A 23,206-nucleotide genomic window follows, 5' to 3' on the forward strand; every position below is an offset into this window, starting at 1 on the left:
AGCAGCCACAATTTTCAGCAGCGTCCCGCCTGGTGCCATCTCGGGTAGCAGGGCAGCAAGTGTGGACCCCGAGTGAAGGTCCAGAGTGGGCTTGTAACTAGCTAATTGCACTGAGCTGAGCCCACAGCAGCAGCCTTGCAGCCTGCAGGGTCTGTGTGGTCCCTGCCGCTGACGGCCGACAGCCCCTTAATCTTTGTTGGTGCCCCTACGGGTGCCATCTTGGATACAGAGGCAAGTGCTCTGAACACTGATAAACTGCAAGAGGAGGAGCGGTAAACTGCGCATGCGATAACTCAGTAGCTCTCAGGTATCAGTGTCACAGGACCAGGCACTGTTACACTGAAGGGAGGACGGCTGAGCTGTCCAAGAACTAAGCTGGGAACAAAATCACCACCATCTTGGAGCACTGCACAAGCTCCACAGAAAAAAAGAGCCCCAGCAAGGCATGCCACCAACTCCACCCAAAATACCTCCAGGATGTATTCAGACATATCGGCCAACAGGGGGCGGCAAGATCAGTGCTGCCTACAAAATCAGTGCTGCCTTTACAAGTAATAACTGGGCGGGAGGTTTGAGGGGTGGAAGACAAATACATCAGGGGAATGTGGGCTCCCCTGATAGACTCCCAATGCTGAGTGTGAGTTGGAATGGGGGCAGACCAGACCAGGCAGGGCTTCAACACCTGTGGGCCTCATGTAAGCTAGACTGGGGAAAGGCCAGATTGGGCTGACTGTTCCAACTGGTGCAAGCAAAAATTAGAGAGGGAAAGGGTTGGTTGGACTTTGCCACATCATCAGATGGCAGAGGATGGCACTGGGGACTAATATTGTCAAGTTAAATGCAAGAATCACCTGGAGAGTGAATAATCTGGAAGTTGGAGTGCCCTAGGAGGGAGATAGTGGACACCTCCCTCGTGGGGAACAACTCCCAACTGGACAGCAGAAAAACCAGGACAGGGGCAGTGGTGGCTAAACAGAAAGGTACCTGCCAGTATGTGCGTGGGCTGCATAGTAGGTCGGTTGGGTTGAACTAGGCTTCAATGCCCATTGACAAGTACCAAAGCTAAATGGGATGTGGGACAGACTCAACAAGCCTGTGGTACATACTGGCATGCATGGGAATCAAGGTAGGGAGCAGGCCTGGTTCGGGTTATGGGGAGTCACCCCAAGTAGGCTGCAGCTCCCATTGGTTTGCATGAGGACCAAGTAAAAGTGGGTAGGATCGAGCTAGACTGCAACACCCATTGGTTCAAGTGGAAGACAGGGCTGGAAACAGAACTGACCCAGCAATTGCAATAACCAACATGTGCATAAGCTGACTGAGGCGACGGACTGTGCCAGACCCTGTGCTGGCAAACTCACACAAGAATCAGGTATGGGATCATCTCAGGTGAACTTTCTTTGGAGATCCTTCCAACTGAACTGTGGATCACAGAACCCAAACAATGAAGACACTATGTCAGCCAGTGGATTCTGAATAGGTGACATCGAGATTGGAACAGTGAGATTGGCAGCAATTCAGAACTGTTGAACTATCAACACTGTTTGAGCAGGACCCTCGGAGCTTGCCTCACATCAGGGACCTGGGATGGGAGGGAGGCTGCGTGGGTCTTTTCCCTTTGTTTCCTCCTTGACCCCAGATACAGGGGGGGAGAGTGATATTAGTGTGGAAACAATGATATTATCCACTTTCCTGTAGCACTTGACCCTTTGTACCCCAATCAACTAAATAAGATCATGTAACAAAAATAAGTTAATTGAAACAAAGAACAATGTCCAACTTCTAGTGTTAAAACAAATCTACCAGTACATTCACAATGTTCAATCGGTCCCACTGAAATATAACATTCATTAACAAGTCGACAATGTATTGACTGTGATCACTCACTGCTGAATGGATTGAAGATACAAGTCTACATGAAACAAGGTGAGTGAAGTAAACATGACCTTACTAATTGGAAAATAAGGAACAAGATTTTGCCCCTACAGACAGGCAGATGAACACTTGGACAAACAACTAAAAGAACTGTCTTAAGAAAATCTGAATTTCAAGAAAACACAAAGAAACACTAGATACCAAAGAAAATTTATACAGAAACTGAAGTAGCATAAGAAGGCATCACTGGCCTGGTGCAATAGTGTAGTGGTTAAAGTCCTTGCCTTTTAAAGTTGCATGTAATATGGGGCACTGGTTTAATCCCAGCAGCCCTGCTTTCCATCCAACTCCCGACTTGTGGCCTAAGAAAGCAGTCAATGACGGCCCAAAGCCTTGGGAACCTATACTCCCGTGGGAGAGCTGGAAGAGCTCCTGTCTTCAGATTGGCACAGCTCCAACTGTTGCAGCCCCTTGGGGAGTGAACCATCGGACAGAAGATCATCCTCTCTGTCTTTCCTCCTCTCTGTATACAAGAATTTCCAATAAAAATAAGAAGTGAATCTTAAAAAAAAACAAAGAAGGCATCACAACCTGAATAATACAGGCAATGAAGTGAAAAGTGCAATAGAGGAAACCAATAGTTAAAACTATGAACAATGAATGAACTAAAAGACAGGAGAATCAAAACTGTAGTACCAGAGAAAAAAGGGATTAAAAGAATAGCAAACAAGATTTCCCCAAAGTAGCAGAGATGTTTGGGAAATAACACATACTTGTATAACATAAGAGAACTCCAAATGGGCTATCAGTTACTTTTTCTCAGCAGAGGTGAGAACAATGATACATTCCAAATTTTGAAGGAAAAATGTGCCAACAAAGAAGACATCACTCAGAAAAGCAATCTTTTAGAAATTCAGGAGGGATGAAGACAGTTCCACATGAATAAAACTAATGAATTCATTTCTTCTAGATTTCCTAGGCTTGCCTCATGAGAAATTCTAATTCATTTCATCTTACTGGAAGCAAGAAATGCTAATGTTTGAGAGACTTCTTCAAAAAAGTCCATAGAAAATACATAACATAAAAAAAAATGTGCATGCACTTCATATGTGTGTCACCAAAACAAAATTACTTCATATCCATTTTCCACAAACATTTTAAAGTAATCATGTATAATATAAATTCAGAGGTAAGAATAAATACCATAAAAGCTCACAGGAGTCTGTTATGGTAATCTTAAGACATAATAGTTTTGCATACCCACTAAGCCTTGAGATAAAAGGGAAGACATTGGCATTACTTGAAGCTACCAGGTTGGAATACAGCACAACCAGTTTGGTGCTGGACTTCTTGATTTCCTGCGGGCCTCGGAGATATGCTTTTCAGAATTTTGATGGCACATTACTCGGTACTCTGGGCTCTCTAGCACTGACAATATTGTGGGTTCTGGAAGCTGTTAAACATATTTGCATGTAGTGTTCATCTACAATACGAAAGCCACTGCCAAAGCGAAATACATACTGAGAGAACATAGATATAAGAAGCTATAAAACAGTTCTGTGGGCCCCGCATGCCACCCTATTGCTAAATCCTCTCCTTGCATGTGCCAGGATCCCATACGGGCACTGGTTCTAATCCCCACTGCTCTACTTCCCATCTAGCTCCCTGCTTGAGGCCTGGAAAAGCAGGAAAGGATGTCCCAAAGCCTTGGGACCCTGAACCCATGTGGGAGACCTGGAAGAAGCTCCTGGTTCGTGGCTTCAGATCGGTTCAGCTCTGGCCATTGACGCCACTTGGAGAGAAAACCAGCAGACAGAAAATCTCTCTCTCGGTCTTTCTCTCTCTCTTCTTCTCTCTGTATATTCTGTCTTTCTAACAAAAATAAATAAACCTTAGAACAAAAACCAGTCGTATCAGCCTTGCAGTCATTTCTCTAGCTCCTGCTTTACAAGCAGAAACTTACAGATGGGAATATCAAAGAGGAAATATGATGCAAATTCATTATCTTGGAGGAAAAGCATAATGACAATTCAAAGGAGCATGGGCATGGGAAAGAACAAATGAACCCAAACATAACCCATTTTAGCAGTGCTACTGCTCAGGCAACACGAAGACACTACATTCTATGGAAAACAGACCAGCAACAATTTCTGAAATAATGAAAGTGCAAATATATTCAGTTTTACCTTTATTTAACAGTCTATGATCTTGTAGCATAATGAAGCTTTTGAAGTTCCAATAAGTCTTTCACATGTGCAATGACATTTGTTTCAGGCAGTAAAATTTAACACATGCAACAGTCCATTACAAATTGGAATAATTCCGTTGAGTTGTGCATGTTTGTTCTTTCTTATGTGAATTCTGAGCATCTTCTTATAGGAATTCTGAAAAGCCCAACTTTTCCCTCTTAGATCAAGTTTAAAAAATTATGGTATATTTCCTTAGCTATATTTTTCACTTTAGATTTTTTTTTTTCTTCTGAGGAAAATTACGAACATTTTGCCCTTCTTTATTAGAAACATTTAAGCTTGCTACTTTTTCTTATGTAACTTTTGCACTGATGCTTAGTTTGTCTTGGGTAAGTCTGATTTTTATTCTGGTGGTTCTGGTGTATCTTCTTTTTTCTGAAGTGGAGAGCAAATGATATAGCAGCAACACAGAATCAAAACACAGTTTAAGAACACCAAAAAAGGAATCCAAAACTCAGAAATTCCACGGTCAGGCTGGGATTTTTCCTCAGGTTTCTGCTCAGGGGGTGGGCCACTATCGATACTACCTCCATTTCCTTTTGTCCTGCAGTTTGGTGGGGCCCACTTCTTGCCACAGTGACAGTGATGTTTACTGTTGCATATTCCATGCATGTTGCAATTTTCAGGAATGCACTTACTATCCCGAACTGGCTCAGGGACACACCTCCTGTGAATGCACACCCGCTGTTCACCACACTCTGTTCCATCTTTCACATCACCAATATCAAGTGCAGTCATCCCAAAGTGGTAGTCGACCCCCCAGCAGCTGTGACCAGCGAAACGAGTTATATGCACAGTAGAATGACTTGCTAGTTTGGGAATTTCTGTCACGTTCTCACACTGAATTCTTCCACACAAAATATCGGCAATAGCACATGCTCTATATGCAGTGGTGGTGGTACCACAGTTACCAAAACGGTCACCACGGGTGTTCATTTCTCTATAGCACGTCTCATTTGCACTCCTGGCTTCCTCACCAAAAATTTTCCGGCACTGTTCTTCACGGGAAACACATGTCTTTTCATAGCAGTAGCCCATTTCCAAGCAAGGCACTCCATCCTGTACATACACATCATCTGGACACTCATGCCAAGTTCCATTGCACCACTCTGGAAGATCACATTCACTACCTTGTTCTCGACATACCTGACCTGATGGCACAAACTGGCAGTCCTTACAACAACTGCCAAAAGCACAAGAAGCCCCAGGTACCAGAGTGCAGTTTGTCGAACAACAGGGATCATTTGTACAGGATCCTAAAGACCCACAGTCACATTTCTCTTCTTCTTCAACAACAGCATTTCCACAACGATGTTTTGTGAAGAGAGACTCTGGATTTGGTGGGCTGCGCATACAGCGCGTTCTTATAGAGTATCCCCAATATTGAGCATAACTGCAGTTGCTGAATTTTGTTGCGGCTGATGCAGTTGGATACATTATGCATACTCTATCCTTACATTTACAGGTTGAAGTATCATGATATATACCCAAATTATGACCAAGCTCATGTGCCAGAACATTTCCAAAGCTAACCAGTGAATCAGTCCTGAAACAATTAACTGCACAATTATAAACTGAATCACACACTGTTCCAACATAGGCCAATCCAAGATATATACCAAACGCAGTCTTTATTAAAAGATGAACAACATCATGGGGCATACGAATTTCTAGATTAGTTCTTTTCCATTTGCAAAATTCTCTTAGGCATTCACCTATGCTTGTGGGTGTTATGGGATTCCCTTCATTCCAAATTTCTATTCCAGGTAAAAACAATTCCACGTCCATATGCTCATAAACAGAATTAAGTATATTTATAAGCTCGATTACTTCATCTTCCACAGCTGAGATATTACTGCCCTTATGAAAGAATCGTTCTTGGTCTACAACCACCGCAAATTCTATAAACCATCGATGGGTCCACCAGCCCTGATAATCACTTTGCATCAGAAAGGGACTATTAGGTTTATGCTTCTTCAGTTGCTGTGCTATCTCTTCTTCTGTTAATCCACAAGTCATAGTATCCTCACTGTCAACCTTATAAACTAGATGTTCAAATTTGGAAGAAAAAGGTTTTGGCTTGATCTCATAAATAGTGTCATTTATCTGTAACATCCCTTGAAAGCCCCCAAAACAGGTGCTAACAGCAACCATGGATTCTGGGTCTCCTTCCACATAACCATGATAGTAGCATCCCTCCCGCACAAAAGGCTGGTCCTTAATGAGAGCACCTTGGTCTGAGTAGGTGAAAATGGAGAAGTGTCTGGTTATCACATTCTTCTTGACTTTCGTGTGGAGGATGTATCTGTGGCCTGCAATTTGCAGTCTATAGGAGAGCCAGCCTTTAGTCTTCATATCTTTCTCAGTGCCAGTTACCCTCAAGGGTATTATCACTTCTGGGTGGCTGTGATGTTGACAGTGCCCAGTCTGGAGCCACCCAGAAAGTAAGAAAAACTCCCCCACCCACAGCATCAGCAGACTGATTCTCATACACGTCATGACCTCAGCCAGGGACATACGAAGCTGTATATGAGAGCAGAGGAGAGGAGGGCAGGAGGCACTGCTGGTCTGTCTGCCGTTTGTGGTGATTCTCTGCAGCCTGACCTTTAATGCTGTGTTTCTGGCAGAGTCAGTGCATCAGAGTAGCAAGCTGTAAAAAGTAAACAAAAACGTAGAGACAGAAGTGGTGTTAGGGTTAGTCACACATTTAGGGGAAAGAGCAGAGTGTGGGTTAAACTTTGCTCAACATATGAATCAGTACATTGCACTGGATTTGTTCTCAAACATTGCTGAGGAACAGTCAGAAAGCACATTAAGAAATGACAATTTGCCTCTGGTTGATAATTAATACAACTAATGAAAGACACATACATTTATTATACTGTTATTCAAATAAACATATGTATGACATTTTTGCTACAACTTTGAAATAGAAGGATCTCAAGGGAAAGGTAAGCTTATTTTGCTCCTTCTTCATGACGGAAACTTACATGTACTGACTTGTAATAAATATTAACAGTTTTTCCTTTTAATTTCAAATACTGTATCACTCACATTTCTCAGGAGTGATTAAAACAAACCTTTTATCCTAGTCCTTAATACATATCTTTATGCTACAAACCATTATCCAGCCTATCTTCATCTAAACTTGCAAACGTCAGGGTCCAATCAATACAATCATTCCGGTCTGGTGTTGTAACACAGTGGATTAAGCTGTTACATTCAGTCCTAAAATCCTGTATCTGCACTAGTTTTGAGTTCCCGGTACTCTGTTTCTGATTCACTTTCCTACTAAAGAGCCTAGAGAACATAGAACATAGACAAAAACATTACACAACTGTGGATCACTCAGTATGAGTTTCTGGCTCTTAGCTTCGACCTAGTTCAGGTGAGGAGATGCTATCTGGGGAGTGAAAAAAAAAAAATGGATGCAAGAGCTTGCTCCACCTTTCAAACAAAGAAATCTTACAATTACTACTGTCTACTTATATATAAGGGGTATATATTTGCTCAATTACACCAATGGAGTAACTTGGAGCTCAGATGTTAAAAGTGTTTGTATTTCATTATATTTGTAGGGGGAAATGGTATGTTTCAAAGACTTTGGCAACATGAAATGCAACTGCAATGAAACTAACTGGGTCAGTAATATCCGGAAATGCGAGACTACTGAAGGCAAAATAAAATACCCTTTTAAATGAAAAGGTAATCGGTGAACCTCAACGAAAACAACAGTTTGGAAAAATAATACTGAATTGCAGCAAAGGCCTGGCTATTACAGGATCATAACGTACCAAACCACTGGTCTTGACCTTCAAGTGTATCTCTCTTATAAATAAAAATACATACGCAGAGCTCATATAAAGCACGGATCGTTTTATCTTGATTGCAAGATATATTGTCTTTTTCACCACAATTTTTTTTCAATTATGGAATTTTCCTTCCCCCCCCAAAAAAAATAACCGTTTTCTCTAGACACATTAAAAAAGAAACCATAATCCTAACAAAAAAAAACCTCCATCTCAACAATTGTGAAGCTCAATGGAGTGAAAGCTTTCCATTTTCAAATTTCCCTTATTCCATACAAATCAGACATTTTGTTATCAGAGCGATAATTACCAAAATCACTGAAGTGATAGGCACCATCTTATCCTGTCTGTAATTATGTTTCTCCTTACTTATACCATTCACCCAAATCAATGCCACAGAAACTGAAAACTACAGACTTTACAACTTAATGTTCTCCAATAACCTTACCCACACTCTCACTGAATTTGGTAAATATGTACAACCTGTGTAACAACAAAATTCTCATTTTCAGGTTTATAATTTGTCTTAAACCTTCTTCGGTTATTAACATAAGGCCATGACTACTACACAACAACCCCCATCATCTTTACTTTCATTTGTTAGTCTGTTGAAGAAAATTTTAATGCTAACTGCAATTTACTCCTGAATTCATGATAGATCCTTACACATTATCCTACTCTTCAATTTACCAACACTTTGCCTTTTGATCCCTGGAATCTAGCTATGAAGTTCACGAATTCAACTGCTGTTGATCAAAATCCTTAATTCAATCTAGAAAAAGCCTTTTGTCTGATTTTTTTCTTCTACATTATAGTGTCAATGAACATGGGGAAATAACATAGTCTAATCATGGGGATGCCCAGCATGTTAACACACAGAGAGATAGAAACTCTTATGCTGAGACTTCAGAATAAACAATGAAATACAGTTATTTTATTAATTTAGACCTTTTTGTAATTTAAGCTTTCCTATCCACATTGATTCTTTTCTTACCATATGTTTTCATGTATTTTACAATTTTGAAGAATTTTACCACAGCAAGCATAAAACCTAAGCAAACTGGATTACATAGAACAAAATGTACATCGCTGGGGGTACATTTACTGTGACATGTGGGATCAAGTGAAGATTAGAGTGTCCATATATATGAATTAATCATGACCTTTTCTTTAATTATTTTTTATTGTGTTTTGTTTGTTTGTTTGTTTGTTTGTTTTTAATAAAATATTATATTGACATTCTTTACATAGTTAATTAGGGTAAAAAGGTTCAAGGCCTACAGGAAAGTGGATAATACTAGTATGTTTTCCATATTGTTACCTTCATGTTTAAAGGGGGGTATTAAGGGAGAAGGCCCACCCAATTTCCCACCCTCCCCACGTCCCGAATGTAGGGCATGCTCTGAAGTTCTTGCTCAAGTGGTTTTGATATTGCCACAGTTATGAATTGCTGTCAATCTTGCCACTCCAAGCACTATGAGGGCTTTGAAAAATCCACTGATCATAGCTGAGATGGTTGGTTGACCTGTTCTGTCTTCTCTCTTTTCTTCGTTAGGGTTCTGAGTCCAGCATTTAGATTAGGAAGATCTCCAAAGAAACTTGTTGTATGTGCTAACAAGTACAGGGCCTGGCACCGTCCATCGCTCCAATCAGCTGGTGGTTGCAATTGCTGGGTTGGTTCTGTTTTCACTCCCAACTTCCACTGGAACCAATGGGTGTTGCAGTGCAGCCTGGTTCTGCCCAGCACATACTTGGCCCTCACATAAACCAGTGGGAGCTGCAGCCTAGTTGGAGCTACCCACAATAACCCCACCTGCCCCAACCCCTACCCTGGTTTGCCACTATGTGTAGCAGTAATCCAGTCTGCCCCACATCCCATTCCACCCCAGCCACTATCTTAGTTTTATTTTCTCCTGTGGAAGTGGTAACCCAAGAGGGAAGAGCCCACTATTTCCCTCCCAGGCCTCTCCCACTCCCAGATTCCAGCTGCTGCTGTGTCTAAGCCCCAACAACCCTCGCCCACCTTATTTTTGTTTGCACCAGTAGAAATAATCTGCCCAGCCCGACTTTTCCCTGATCTAGTCCACAGCAAGAATTTGCAACATCATGGAGTTAATTGACATGGTATTCAGTGACAGTATGTTAGAATATGCGAGTTCTTAACCACGTCCCGTGACTACTTCATTCACATCTTGATTTTAGTTTATATACAACTGGCTGCTTTATACCTTAAAATGGTTATAGGGTACTATTCAGCTGTCTCGTGTCTATTTTCATCTTTATATTTAGCAGCTTACAGTTTTCAAGCATGATTTTTGCTGAACTTGATGAATTTTAGCATAGTCCAAACAGGCTTATAACTCTAACAAGCCATATGTTAACGACTGAGGAGCAGAACAGTTTTAGGAGGGGTGTGCAGAGAAATCTTGAATACCTTAGTGAGGAGTAACTGATCTTTGTGTCCTACCTAGTAAGGCATATGAGAGTCCAAGCTGACTTTTTCCTGCTTCTTCTAATCTTTCCTTATTGGTTTCTGTCTGTCTATATGATATAATTATGGGGGCCTCAAGAGCAACCCTGATGTATCCACATTGATTTTAACTCTCTTGTTTTATAATTTTCCTCATCAACAGGATGAGGATTTTCTGTTGAAAATTAACACTGCCTTTTGTTTTCAACTTCCTATTGCTATCAAAATTAAGTAATCATTGTTTAAATTGTAAAGTCCATGATTCTCAATTTAATGCAAGCATTTTTTTAAAGATTATTCATTTACTGGAAACTCAGATATACAGTGAGGAGGAGAGACAGACAGGAAAATCTTCCGTCTAATGATTTACTCCCCAAGTGAAGGAACGACCGATGCTACCCCAATCCGGAGCCAGGATCCAGGGACTTCTTCAAGGTCTCCCACACAGGTGCGGGTCCCAAGGTTGAACCGTCCTCGACTGCCTTCCCAGGCCACAAACAGGGAGCTGGATGGGAAGTGGAGCTGCTGGGATTAGAACCGGCACCCATATGGGATCCCGGGGCGGGTTCAAGGAGAGGACTTTAGCCAACAGGCCACGCTGCCAGGCCCAGAAGCAAGCATTTTCTTAGTCTTTGCTTTCTCATTGTAGTTGAGTGGTAGGGAACCATTTAACCATGATAGATTTAATATCTAGGTATGATTTCTAGGATTGTCCTAAAACTCAACACAAAAAGAATGGATTAAACAGCAATAACTTACAGACTTACAGTTCTGAGGGCTGGCATAATCTCGCATTGATCTAAATAACAGGTGGTATTGGTGGTTTTCTGTATGTGGCTATTCTTACATTCATCACTTACAAGTTTCTAAGCAAGGACCCATTCCTGTCTCCTCTATTGGTTCCTGGTGGTTTCTGTGATCCATACCAGAGTAACATCAATTTTTTTAAATTAATTTTATTGCATATGTGACACAATGTTAAAGGCACTGGGATTCCTCCCACCCCTCCACAAACCCTCTCCCCATGGTGGATTTCTCCACCTTGCTGCGTTACCACAGTTCAAATTCAGTTGAGGTTCTTTCGTTGGAAGTATTTACCAAGCATCTTATTATCCTAGTGGGTGCAACGATTTCTTGGTGAGACCACCTCAGGTCTGAAGATAAAGCCGGCAAAATATCATCCCAATCAATTAGAAGCCCCGACATAACATCAACAACTATTTACAACCTTATGGCATTAATTGACATGGTATTGATTAACAATAGGGTAATAGGAAAATACGGGTTCTTAACTACATCCTCTGACTTCTTCATAGACATTTCAATTTTTGGTTTGTATTCAACCCGGATCCCATACACCTCAAAATGGCTATAGATTACTATTCAGCTGTCTCGTCTATTTTTTAGTATTTAGCTGTTTATCATCAGTGTAGGTACAAAATATTTTTTTAGGATGGGTGTGCAGAGAACTCCCCAATACCCCAGTGAAGCGCTTGGTCAGTTGTGCTTCAAATCTTTTAAGTTTTCCATTGCTTTGTGACTAAGGTTTGTGTTAGATGGTGGGAGTCAGGAACCTATCCATTTCATGGAGGTCTTCTGAACTGCTGGCATATGGTTGCTTGTAGTAATTTGCATTTGTGTTAGAGATTCTAACATAAACACAAACAGCAATTCCCTGGGCTAACCAGATGATGACTCAGTGGACTCACTCACAGGTCCTCGCACTCCCTTCTTCACTGATACTGGCAGCTAGCTATAAAGTAATTGCTGGTTTTCCTTCTGCCTGTAGAAGAAGCCTTCTTGGACCCAGTTTAATGGCTCAGCAGCTAAATCCTCACTTTGCACATACTGGGATCCCCTATGGGCACCATTTAGTGCCCTGGCTGCTTCACTTCCCAACCAGCTCCCTGCTGTGGCACAAGAGAGCAGCAGAGGATGGCACAAAGCCTTGAAACCAGCACCCATCTGGGAGACCCAGAAGTTCCTGGCCCCTGGCTTTGGATCAGCTCAGCTCCGGCCCTTCAGGCCACTTGGGGAGTGAACCAGCATATGGAAGATCTTCCTCTCTGTCTCTCCTTCTCTCTGTAAATCTGCCTTTCCAATTTAAACAAATAAGTTGGGGGCCTGGACTCCAATCAGTGTCTCCAGTGCACGAGTCAGGCACACATGTTTCTGAACCATGACTGCACTGGGAATTCATTAGCTTTTATAAGTAGAGCCAGAGCTCAGCCTTAGGAAACTGACTTGAAATAGTGGCTTAAACCTCTGCAGTGAACAGCCACCAAAGTAATTAGTCTATACATCATTGTGCGCACCACACTGATTTCTGCTCATCTATACTGCTCACTAGGATCACTATTTCACTCATGTTTACTTTTCTTATTTCAGATTTTGGTTAGCTAAAAAGAAGCGCTAGTGTCTTAGTTAATTAAGAATGTGGGAGGAAAGGTGTACCCTGTTGGTGGGAATGCAAACTAGTGCAACCATTATGGAGACCAATATGGAGATGCCACACAGATCTAGAAACAGATCTATCATCTGACCAAGCCATCTGACCAAGCCATCCCACCCCTGGAAATCCATGCAAACAAAAGGAAATCAGCAAGAGAGAGAGAGATCTGTACACCCATGTTCATGGCAGCTTGAGCCACAATAGCTAAGACATGAAATTAACCCAGGTATCCATCAGCAGATGACTGGATCAAGAAAAAGTGGCTATATACAATGTGGAATACTACTCAGCCATTAAAAAGGATGGAGTCCTAGCTTTCACAACAAAATGGATGCTGCTGGAAACTATTGCACTCTGAAATATGCCAGTCTCGAAAAAAAAAATATCATGCTTTTGCCTGATCTTTAGTAACTAATACACACAACACACACTCTCTCTCTCTCTCTCTCTCTCTCTCACACACACACACACACACACACACAAATGCAATCTTTATGAGCAAGACTGACATTTCCAAATTTCATTATTGTTTGACTCTTTTGTATATACTCTTGAGGGACAATGAGTTTTTTTTTTCCCTACTTGACATTTGTTGAATAATGGAGTGACTGTTAAGTGAACTGAAAATATGTCATTTTTAAAATAATTTTTTTATTTCTTTTTAAAAATTGGGGAAGAGGCTAGGTGGAGAACACAGAAAGTAAAGAGATTGGAGTGGAAAATATATGTTCCATAATCTGGATTGTGTAATACATAAAATTTGCTCACTTTATATAACTAACATAATTTAAATACTGAAATAGGTTCTTTTTTTCCAGACATAGTTATAAGGTTCTGCCTAAACATCCACAATGAATTACCTGTATTTTAAGTTTGAAATTTCTTTAAATAAGACATATGATACTTACACTTTGGGAACAAAATTCCTAATGAAAATAAAAATTAAAGAAACTGATTTTAATACATACAGTGTGAACTATTCTATAATGCTTTTCCCAAGTCAATTCTACTCAGGAGAATTTTCTCAGTTACATATTTCTGCAGTCACCACAAAACATAGTTTTTAAGATTTATGTTTTTATCAGAAAGGTTTATAGAGATAAGAAGAGACAAAGAGAGAAAGATCTTCTATCCACTGGTTCATTCCTCAAATGATGGCAACAGCTGGAGCTGAGCTGAGGCAAAGCCAGGAGACAGGAGCTTCCTCCAGTTCTCCCACATGAGCGCAGGAACCCAAGGCTTTAGACCATCTTCCACTGTTTCTCCAGGTCATAAGCATGGAGCTGGAGCAGAAGCCCAGACACTAACCAATGTATACATGGGATGCTGGCACTTGCAGGTGGAGAATTAGCTGATCAAACCATTGGATCAGCTTCTACTGGATAAGGAGTGATCACTTCATTTATTACTAAACATTTGCCACACAACATAAGTTTAAAAAAATGAAAATCTGAAACGTGGTCAAGTCAATGGATCTGCCTGAGTTTGCTCATCTGATAAGTGATGAAATGGGGCTCTAACTCAAGCTAACCATTCAGTTAGCCAGTGTTTCACACTGTCTAGTCTTCAGCTTGGAAACTTAGAAAATGAAACCTGTGAGCTAGAAATATGTATTACAAAGTATCTCTTAGGCTGACTGAAGGACTCCTAATTTACAGAGAACTTTCCAACTGGCAGAAAAATGTTTTGGTTTTGCTACTTCACTTTGATTAAAGCATTAAAATATTCTCTCAGATGTCTCTTCAATGTAAAACTTATCTTTTTGGGTAATGGAGGCAGTATATTAAATAAGGCATTTTATTGAGAAAAACAAAAGTGTTTTTTAATTGTAAAATGATATTAACTAAATTATAATTTCATTAGAGCAATTATATAGTTTATGCACCAATAATGAACTCACTAAAAAGAAAGCAAGATATCCTGCTCAAATAGCCACCAAAAAAAAAAACCTTCATAAATAAATTTAACCAAACAAGCAAAAGAACTCCACAATGAAAATTACAAAACTGATGGAAAAAATCAGGGACACACACACAGACAAAAATGAATTTATATTCCTTGCTGGTGAACTAGAAGAATCAATGTCATTAAAATATCTATACTGTAATATACAGATTCAATCCAATCAACAAAATATGAATGATCTTCTTTATATAATTGAAAAAACAATAAAAATCAAATGTAATCACAAAAGACCCCAAATAGCCAAAGTGGCCCTGAGGGTAAAATAAAATCAAGCACAGGCAACACGACATCTGATTTTAAAGCTATAGGACCACAGTCATTGAAACATCAGAGAATAGTAATTAAAACATCACGGTACTGGCATAAAAACTGACATATAGATCAATAAAACAAAATAGTCCATAAATTAATCCATACAGATATCTGATTATTATAGGGCCCAGAATACACATTAGAGAAAGGAAAACATCTTTAATAAATTGGACGGAAAACCATACATACATAGGAGAAAGAAATTACTTCTATACCACTCAACATATACAAATACCAAAGACAGAACAAAGACCTAAATGTAAAATGTGAGGCTATAAAATTACTGAGAGAGAGAAACTAGAAAAAGGAAAGGGAAGGGAAGAAAAGAAACAGAGGGGAAATATCTCCAGATGCTGATGTAGTAAATGACTTCTTATATAATTCCACCCAAAGCTTGAACAACAAAAGCAAAACTAGATAAATTGAGTTCTAACTCAGAAGCTTTTGCACAGAATAGGAAATAACCCATAAAATGAAGACATGCAAAAGAATGAGAGAAAATATTTGTAAGCTACTATCCTATACAACGACTGATATTCAGGATATATCAGCAGATTAAGAGATTTAAAAACACACAGTAATTCTCAAAAGAAGAAAAACAAATTACCAACAAACACATGAGAAAATGTTTAATGCCAGTAGCGATCAGAGAAACGCATGTCATACTACAATGAGCTATCAACTCACCCTTGTCAGATTGCATGACTATTATCAAAAAGACAAAATTAAAACACTGGCAAGGATATGGAAAGGGGGGAGCTACCATACATTGGTGGTGCTGGGAAACGATCTAGTGCATAGCCACTGCAGAACACATGGAGATCTTTAAAAAGCTAGAAACACAACTGCCACAAGCAGGAATAACCCACTACTGGATATATATCCAAAAGACATAAAATCGTTATATCAAAGAGATATATGTTTCGCCAAGTTTTTATGGCATTGTTCCCAATGGCCAAAAGATAGAACAAAGTAATGTGTTTGTCAGCAGGTTGTGGAGAAACAAAATGTGGTAAATATCTAAAATACAATCATTGTAGATATAAAAAGAATACATTTTTCATTATTAAATTTATTTATGTAAAGAAAACAGATTTGATGTATTTCATACACACAGCTTTTAAAATTTACATAAAGTGGACAAATTCCGCATATTTCACAGTTCAGATTTAGGAGCTCAGCATTTGGTTACATATATTCATCCCTATATTTTCGCTACTAATGCCCGGCTCTGCTACGCCTTGGCTGACAGTCACTGATGCTCCCCTCTACTATGAATTTACTACTGGACATCAGAAAGCTACTGGTTCTTTTAATGTGTTAACAGCTGAAAGGCAATTGTCTTGCACATGTTGCATGTTGTGATGCTTTTCCTACCTTGCATTGTTCTCACTGTAAGCTCCCAGGCAGGGGTCAGACATTGGTTCTGTCATTTGAAACAAAATAGTTGCAATCAACGACACTACATTGCGTGAAATAAGCCAGACACAGAAGGACAAAAACTATACGTCATCCACAATGTCAAATTTACAACTTAAGGGTTCTGGGTTCCAGACTCTTCCAGGAAAGTTGCCCAAGTTTGGATGTTACTCTTCACTCAATTCTGCACCCGACCCAAACCAGTAACCAACACACAGAGAGGTACCCAAAACAGTTTTTCTTGCTGTACACAGCAAAAGTAAATCTCAAATATCCAGTCATTCACTCAGACATCATCTGTGAGCCCTTTGACCTCCACCCAGCATTAGTGCAACTCTTGTTTCCTTGAATCTGGACAGCTGCTTATGATCATCAAATTGATTTAGCTTCTCGAGCCAGCACTAACTCTGTAACCTCAGTGCCACTTGAATGCCACCTGCCAACCTGCTCCAAACATGCCAACTTCTCATCACTGTAGTCCCTACCTTAACAAATGGCTGAAGATCCGCAGAACAGGAATCTCAGTGATGACACAGAGCCATGGGAATGGCCCAGATCCCTATCACAGCTACCATCAACCACAACAAACAAAGGCAAAAGGAGACTGTACCACTCTACCAAACCAACACCCAGATGTATTTCTGGAAAAAAAAGAAGTATTCAATCAACAAACCCATTCAACACAAGTGATAGAAACAAGAGAGCCACCAAATGCACACAAAAAAACAAAATAGTAAAAAAAAAAAAAAACCACACACACACACGAGCAAACTAATAATAATGATGATGATGATGATATGACTTCCTAAAAGCAACACAATAATGCTCTAATATTAGACTGTGAAGAAAGCAACACTGACAAAATATCTGGTAAAGAATTAGAATGAATGATGTAAAGTTACTTAAAAATACAATACAATTGGAGTTTGAGCTCAGGACTTGGGTGCTGGAAGCTTCTAGCAGCCTGGCAGCTGCTGAGGACACCTGAGCCAGGTTGGACTCAATGCTTGGGGCCAAAATCAAGCTCACCACTGCCACATAGTGAGCGAGTCCTGGGCTTGCCTGGGCCTGAGAGGTTACTCCCTTCTCAGTAAGTATGTTTTGAAGGGATCTCTTGGGAGCTAGAGGCAGTCCCTGGCTCTGCCCACTGCAACCATCTTGCAGTGGGAGAGGCCTACGGGAGTGTGACCTCCGGGCTTGGGTGGTGGGAGCTTCCAGCATCCTGGCGGCTGTTAGGGTTACCTGAGCCAGGTCGGACCCAATGCTTGGAGTCCTAGCCACAGCTACCACTGCCACATGGTGAGCAAGACCTGGGCTTTTAGAAGTGTTCCCTTCTGATCTCCTTATTTCTGTTTAGATTTGCTTCCTTGTGCTCCTTCTCTTTCACTGTAATTATTTTTTAAAACTATCTCTGAGGGCAGAAAAAGAGAGGGAACTCAGCTCACTGGTTCATTCACCAAATGCCTCAAATGGCTCAAGGTGGACAGGGCCCAGCATTAGGAGCCAGGAATGTAAGCCACATTTCCTAAGAGTTTGCAAGGAGCATAATTATTTGAGACACTGCCGCTACTTCCCTGGGTCCGTGTTACCACAAAGCTGGCTGTAGACAAGAACAGAGCCAGGATGGGAATTCAGGCACCCTAGTGTGCACATCTTAGATGCAAAACACTCACTCCTGGCTAATTATTTGGGCTCATTAAAGGCACATCCCTTTCTCATATTCTTCACTGCATATGCCAGTTAATATTATCTCAACACAAGTGCTGAGGGTTTGCTGTGTTTCCTCACTTCCATTTCATTTCTCTTTTTTTTGTTTCTTCAAAATTGAGCAGTTTTTCCCCAACCATCACATTCTTCACTTCGAAAAGCGTTCCGCTATTCTTTTTTAATTTCCAGAATCTTTCCACTAGTTTTACTAGAAATTCCACTTCTCCTATTCAAATCTGCTTGCAGGACCTGGCACAGTAGCTTAGTGGCTAAATTCCTCACCTTGAAAGCACTGGGATCCCATATGGGTGCCGGTTCTTATTCTGGCTGCTCCACTTCCCTTCCAGCTCCCTACTTGTGGCCTGGGGAAACAGTAGAAGACAGCCCAAAGTCTTGAGACCCTAAGGCTGTGTGACAGACCCAGAAGAAACTCCAGGTCAGCTCAGTTCTCACCAATGCAGCCAGCTGGGGAGTGAACCAGCAGATGGAGAATCTTTCTGTCTCTCCTTTCCTCTGTAAATCTGACTTTCCAATAAAAATATCTTTTTAAAAGAAAAAATTCTGCTCGCAATGGTGTCAACATTTAATACACGTTTGACATAATGTTTTGGGTATAACAATTACCCAAAGTAACTGTCATGAGGAATATGTCAAACATGATACCTTAAGTTCTTGAGCACTGCTTTTCTTTCACATAGCTCTATATTTCCTTAGACATTAAAAGTTTATAGCTTCTATTTGACTGAGTTTCAGCTGTGTGCAATTAAAATTGTGGAATACAAGGTTGTATTAGTCATAGTTTTCAAGACAAAAAGAATGAATGGCATACGTATGAGTGTTAATATTACGGTCATGAGCCAAACAGTTGCATGGGGTGGCAACAGATGGAACTGCAGTCAGCGATTATGGGGAGAGTGTGTGGGACAGAATGACGTAAAGACGTTTCAGTGTCAAGCATAGATCGGTCGCTTGAAGGCTCAGACTCGGTCTAGTTGTGTGTATAGATGATCATGAGGCTGGGCTGTCTAGAGTATGTGGTAGGTGCTCCAACGGCGAGTCTTACTCAAGAATCGGGATCGTCTAGTTGTATCTTAGGCAATCTATTGGATTGAGCGCGTATACACACAGAGATCACCACAGCTATACAGTTCTTTCTCCAGATGAGATCAGGACATGTTGACCATCACTCACACACAAAGCACAGCGTCATCAATCTGTTTGGAAAGGACAGACGAGCTTTGAATGATATACTCACAGACACAGAATTTCCTGATCTCCAACACAAGCCGCGTGAGACTCACTCATCGCATCTCATAAACAACACACCAACGGAGCGTGAGGACGATGAGAGACTCTATCGAGTCTCAGGGAGGAGGCTACTAGGGTGGGAATTAGATAGCGCTAGAGTATGGAGACCTCTCTGGAGTAGTTGTAGAGACACTAGATACAGCGAGATACCTGGGACGCGAGGCAATCTGCATACGCTCTGATCTGTTATTCTGTAGTAGGACTGCTCCTAACATGCACTAGTAGTGCGCGAGCGACTCCTTGAGGCTGCACATGGAACAATGATTGAGCGATTCTGACGCATGACATCTCTAAGACAGTACGTTATTCTCTCCACAGCGACTGTAGCCGAGCACACGCCGATGGTACAAAGGATGAATGTAGCAATGTCTGCGCACGGCCCATGGCGTCTTGGGCACACTCAAGAGAAGAGACCACTCTGCGAGTGCCTCGAGACGTCTTCCTGGTTCTCAGATTTCGTACTGGCCGTACACTTGGGCGTAGACACACAATACTGGAGGAAACAACACAAGAGACAGGAACAATCTTACCTCTCTGATTCTCCACTCTGTATCTACTCTGCCTTTCAACATACACAGAATAAAATCACTAAGGAAGAAACAAATTGAAACATACCACACACACAACACACACACACATCCAATTCACTTCAGGACACTAGGCACAAACGATATCATCACACATTCTTTGTTACAACACTTGAGACAAATACTTCTGGCTTTGGGAATCACCCATCCGTGCTACCTTAAGTCAACGTAACTGCAACATGCTACACACCACAACACCACAAACATATCTTGAAGAATAACATACTATAATAATTCGGGCAAACAACACGTCTCAAGGCTTAGCCAAGAGAGAGAGCGCGACAAACACACACACACACACAATCTTAACAGTAGTACTATCACACAACATCTGAAACAAGATTTGCTTTCAACACACACAAATAACACACACCTTCCATCCATCTGACTCAGTGAATTTGGTGGATAAAGATTACTCAGGTACATCTATGCCCTAACTAGATCACTACTTATTACACACACATGCACTATATTAGAGCTCAAAACTCAGTAGACCTCACATGCTTATAACAAATGCACTATCTTACTTAGCATACAAAACAGTGCACGCACTGAGACGCTCGACGATTTAACAATCTGAAGTCAAGCGTGTACAATAATCGGCTCTGCGAGGCGCGCGAGTGCCTTAATCTCATCTCTCTCTATCTCGGTGTGCGCGAGCATCTCAGCAGTATGTGGACACCTGTTGATATAGAATATATTAGCCTGATTTTCACATATGGCACACTGAGAGCTCTGTAGCATCTATCATCAACCTCTGTACTTTGCCCATGCTGCAGCATGCACAAATTCATGACTGTCAGTTACACGCGTCTAATCACTCTAGGGCACACGCATGACTTCGACTCAAGCACATGTATGTACACAACAACACACAGATATCTATGTCTCTCACAGATTATAGCTCATATGCGAGACTAAATAGCGTGAGCATTGTGTCACTGAGATTATATCAAGAGATGATACTACTATAAGATAGCTCTAAGTGGATGAAAGTCACAACTATTTTAAAGGAGAGATAAACTGGAGGACGACAAGAGGAGCGCAACTCTACTGGAGCTGCGAAATAATATATAACTGACATTGCTCACTTCACCAGCGCGAGTATTACGAGGCAGTAATCTTCCATACGAGAGCAAATGCATCACACATTCCTACACACTATATGAGTTTACTCTATAAATGACTGCTCAAGACGCCATCAACAATCGACATGTAGTAGCGTGAATAACATGATTTATCTTCGCGCCGGGCTCAGAGTCCTGAGTCTCTTATCATCGATATCTATGGCGACTGTACATCATACGCGTATGCCAATGAGACTGAGCAAGAGATCTATGCTACACCCAACTAGACTATCATCGATGATGCGTGCTACATATCTCTGATAAGACATATACTGATTATACACACATCCACACTCCACTGGACCACACTAGTAATGCCTCTGCGGATTTCATATGAAGTGAGTACACAAACAACAACAACAACAACTTAAACATAAGACAATAACACTACATAAATACACTACACACACATTACGAAGTCTCTATCTTTAATTAATAAGATAAGGCAATAGAGCGGGATTCTCAACAAATAGTCTCACACGCGACATAAAATAGCTGATTTCCATCTTATATTTTTTCATCTTTGATCTGTATACAGCATACTTATTTCTTCAAAAGGAAAAAACAGTAAAGTTAGGGGAAGCATAAACTGGCAATCTTTTAGACTCTGGAGTGTATTTAGAGATTTAAATATATTCTCCTTTTATCTGAAAAATTTTTAAAACTTATCTTGGTAGCCAAGCACAATGGCCCAGTGGCTAATTTCCAGCTTTACAACCACCAGGATTCCATATGGGTGCCAGTTTGTGTCCCAGCTGCTCCAAATCCGTTCCAGCTCCCTGCCTGTGGCCTGGGAAAGTAGAGGAGGGTGGCCCAAAGCCTTAGGACACTGCACCTGCATCAGACACCTGGAAGAGGCTCCTACTCCTGGCTTTGGATGAGCTCAGTTCTGACTGTTGGGGCCACTTGGGGAGTAAACCAGAGGAAGGAGGATCTTTCTTCCTGTCTTTCCTTCTCTGTAAATCTACCTTTCCAAATAAATAATTTAAAAAAAAAAAAACTGAGGAGGAAGAAGATGAGGAGTAAGAAAAGGAAAAGGCAGGGAATGGGGAAGGAGGAGAAAGAAGAAAAGAAAGAGGGAAAAAAAGAAGTAACAGCAGCGATCTGGGTCCAATGTGGTGGCACAGCACACTACTCCTGCCACCTTGTGACAGCGGCATCGCATATGGGCACCAGTCCATGCCCTGGATGCTGCTCTTCTGATCCAGCTCTCGCATATGCCAAGGGAAAGCTGCAGAGGCAGGCGCAAACTCTTAGGACCCTGCACACGCATGGGGAAAAAGAATTCATCTGTCCCACCTTCAAATCAGTTTGGCTCTAGTTCTTGCAGCCATTTAAAGACTGAACCAACAGATGGAAGACCTTCTCAGTAAAATCTGTCTCTCAAATAAAAACGTTTTTCAAATGCAATAAAAATGTGATTTATATAAGGAAGAAAAATTACATAAAGAGTTATATCAAGAATGGAAGTCTTTTCGGCTCCCCACCTTCTCTTGCAATGACTATCAGGGTTGCTCTTGAGGCCCCCATAATTATATCATATAGACAGACAGAAACCAATAAGGAAAGATTAGAAGAAGCAGGAAAAAGTCAGCTTGGACTCCCATATGCCTTACTAGGTAGGACACAAAGATCAGTTACTCCTCACTAAGGTATTCAAGATTTCTCTGCACACCCCTCCTAAAACTGTTCTGCTCCTCAGTCGTTAACATATGGCTTGTTAGAGTTATAAGCCTGTTTGGACTATGCTAAAATTCATCAAGTTCAGCAAAAATCATGCTTGAAAACTGTAAGCTGCTAAATATAAAGATGAAAATAGACACGAGACAGCTGATTAGTACCCTATAACCATTTTAAGGTATATAACAGCCAGCTGTATATAAACTAAAATCAAGATGTCATTGAAGTAGTCACAGGATGTGGTTA

At 40.9% G+C, this 23,206-nt stretch overlaps 1 protein-coding gene across 1 annotated transcript; it reads right to left on the bottom strand.

Moving 5' to 3' along the window:
- Positions 1-4,466: 4,466 nt before the first annotated feature.
- Positions 4,467-6,623, bottom strand: LOC121146399 (disintegrin and metalloproteinase domain-containing protein 25-like). Its single transcript, XM_040965762.1, has one exon. The coding sequence runs from the start codon at positions 6,621-6,623 to the stop codon at positions 4,467-4,469; it is 2,157 nt and encodes a 718-aa protein (XP_040821696.1).
- Between the last annotated feature and the right edge of the window lie 16,583 nt (positions 6,624-23,206).

This window comes from Ochotona curzoniae, unplaced genomic scaffold (genome assembly GCF_017591425.1).
Source record: "Ochotona curzoniae isolate NIBS_2020 unplaced genomic scaffold, NIBS_Ocur_1.0 scaffold_4505, whole genome shotgun sequence".
NCBI classification, from domain to species: Eukaryota; Metazoa; Chordata; class Mammalia; order Lagomorpha; family Ochotonidae; genus Ochotona; species Ochotona curzoniae.

Coding starts and splice junctions, on each gene's coding strand:
- LOC121146399 (XM_040965762.1), bottom strand. CDS start 6,623: ATGACGTGTATGAGAATCAGTCTGCTGATGCTGTGGGTGGGGGAGTTT.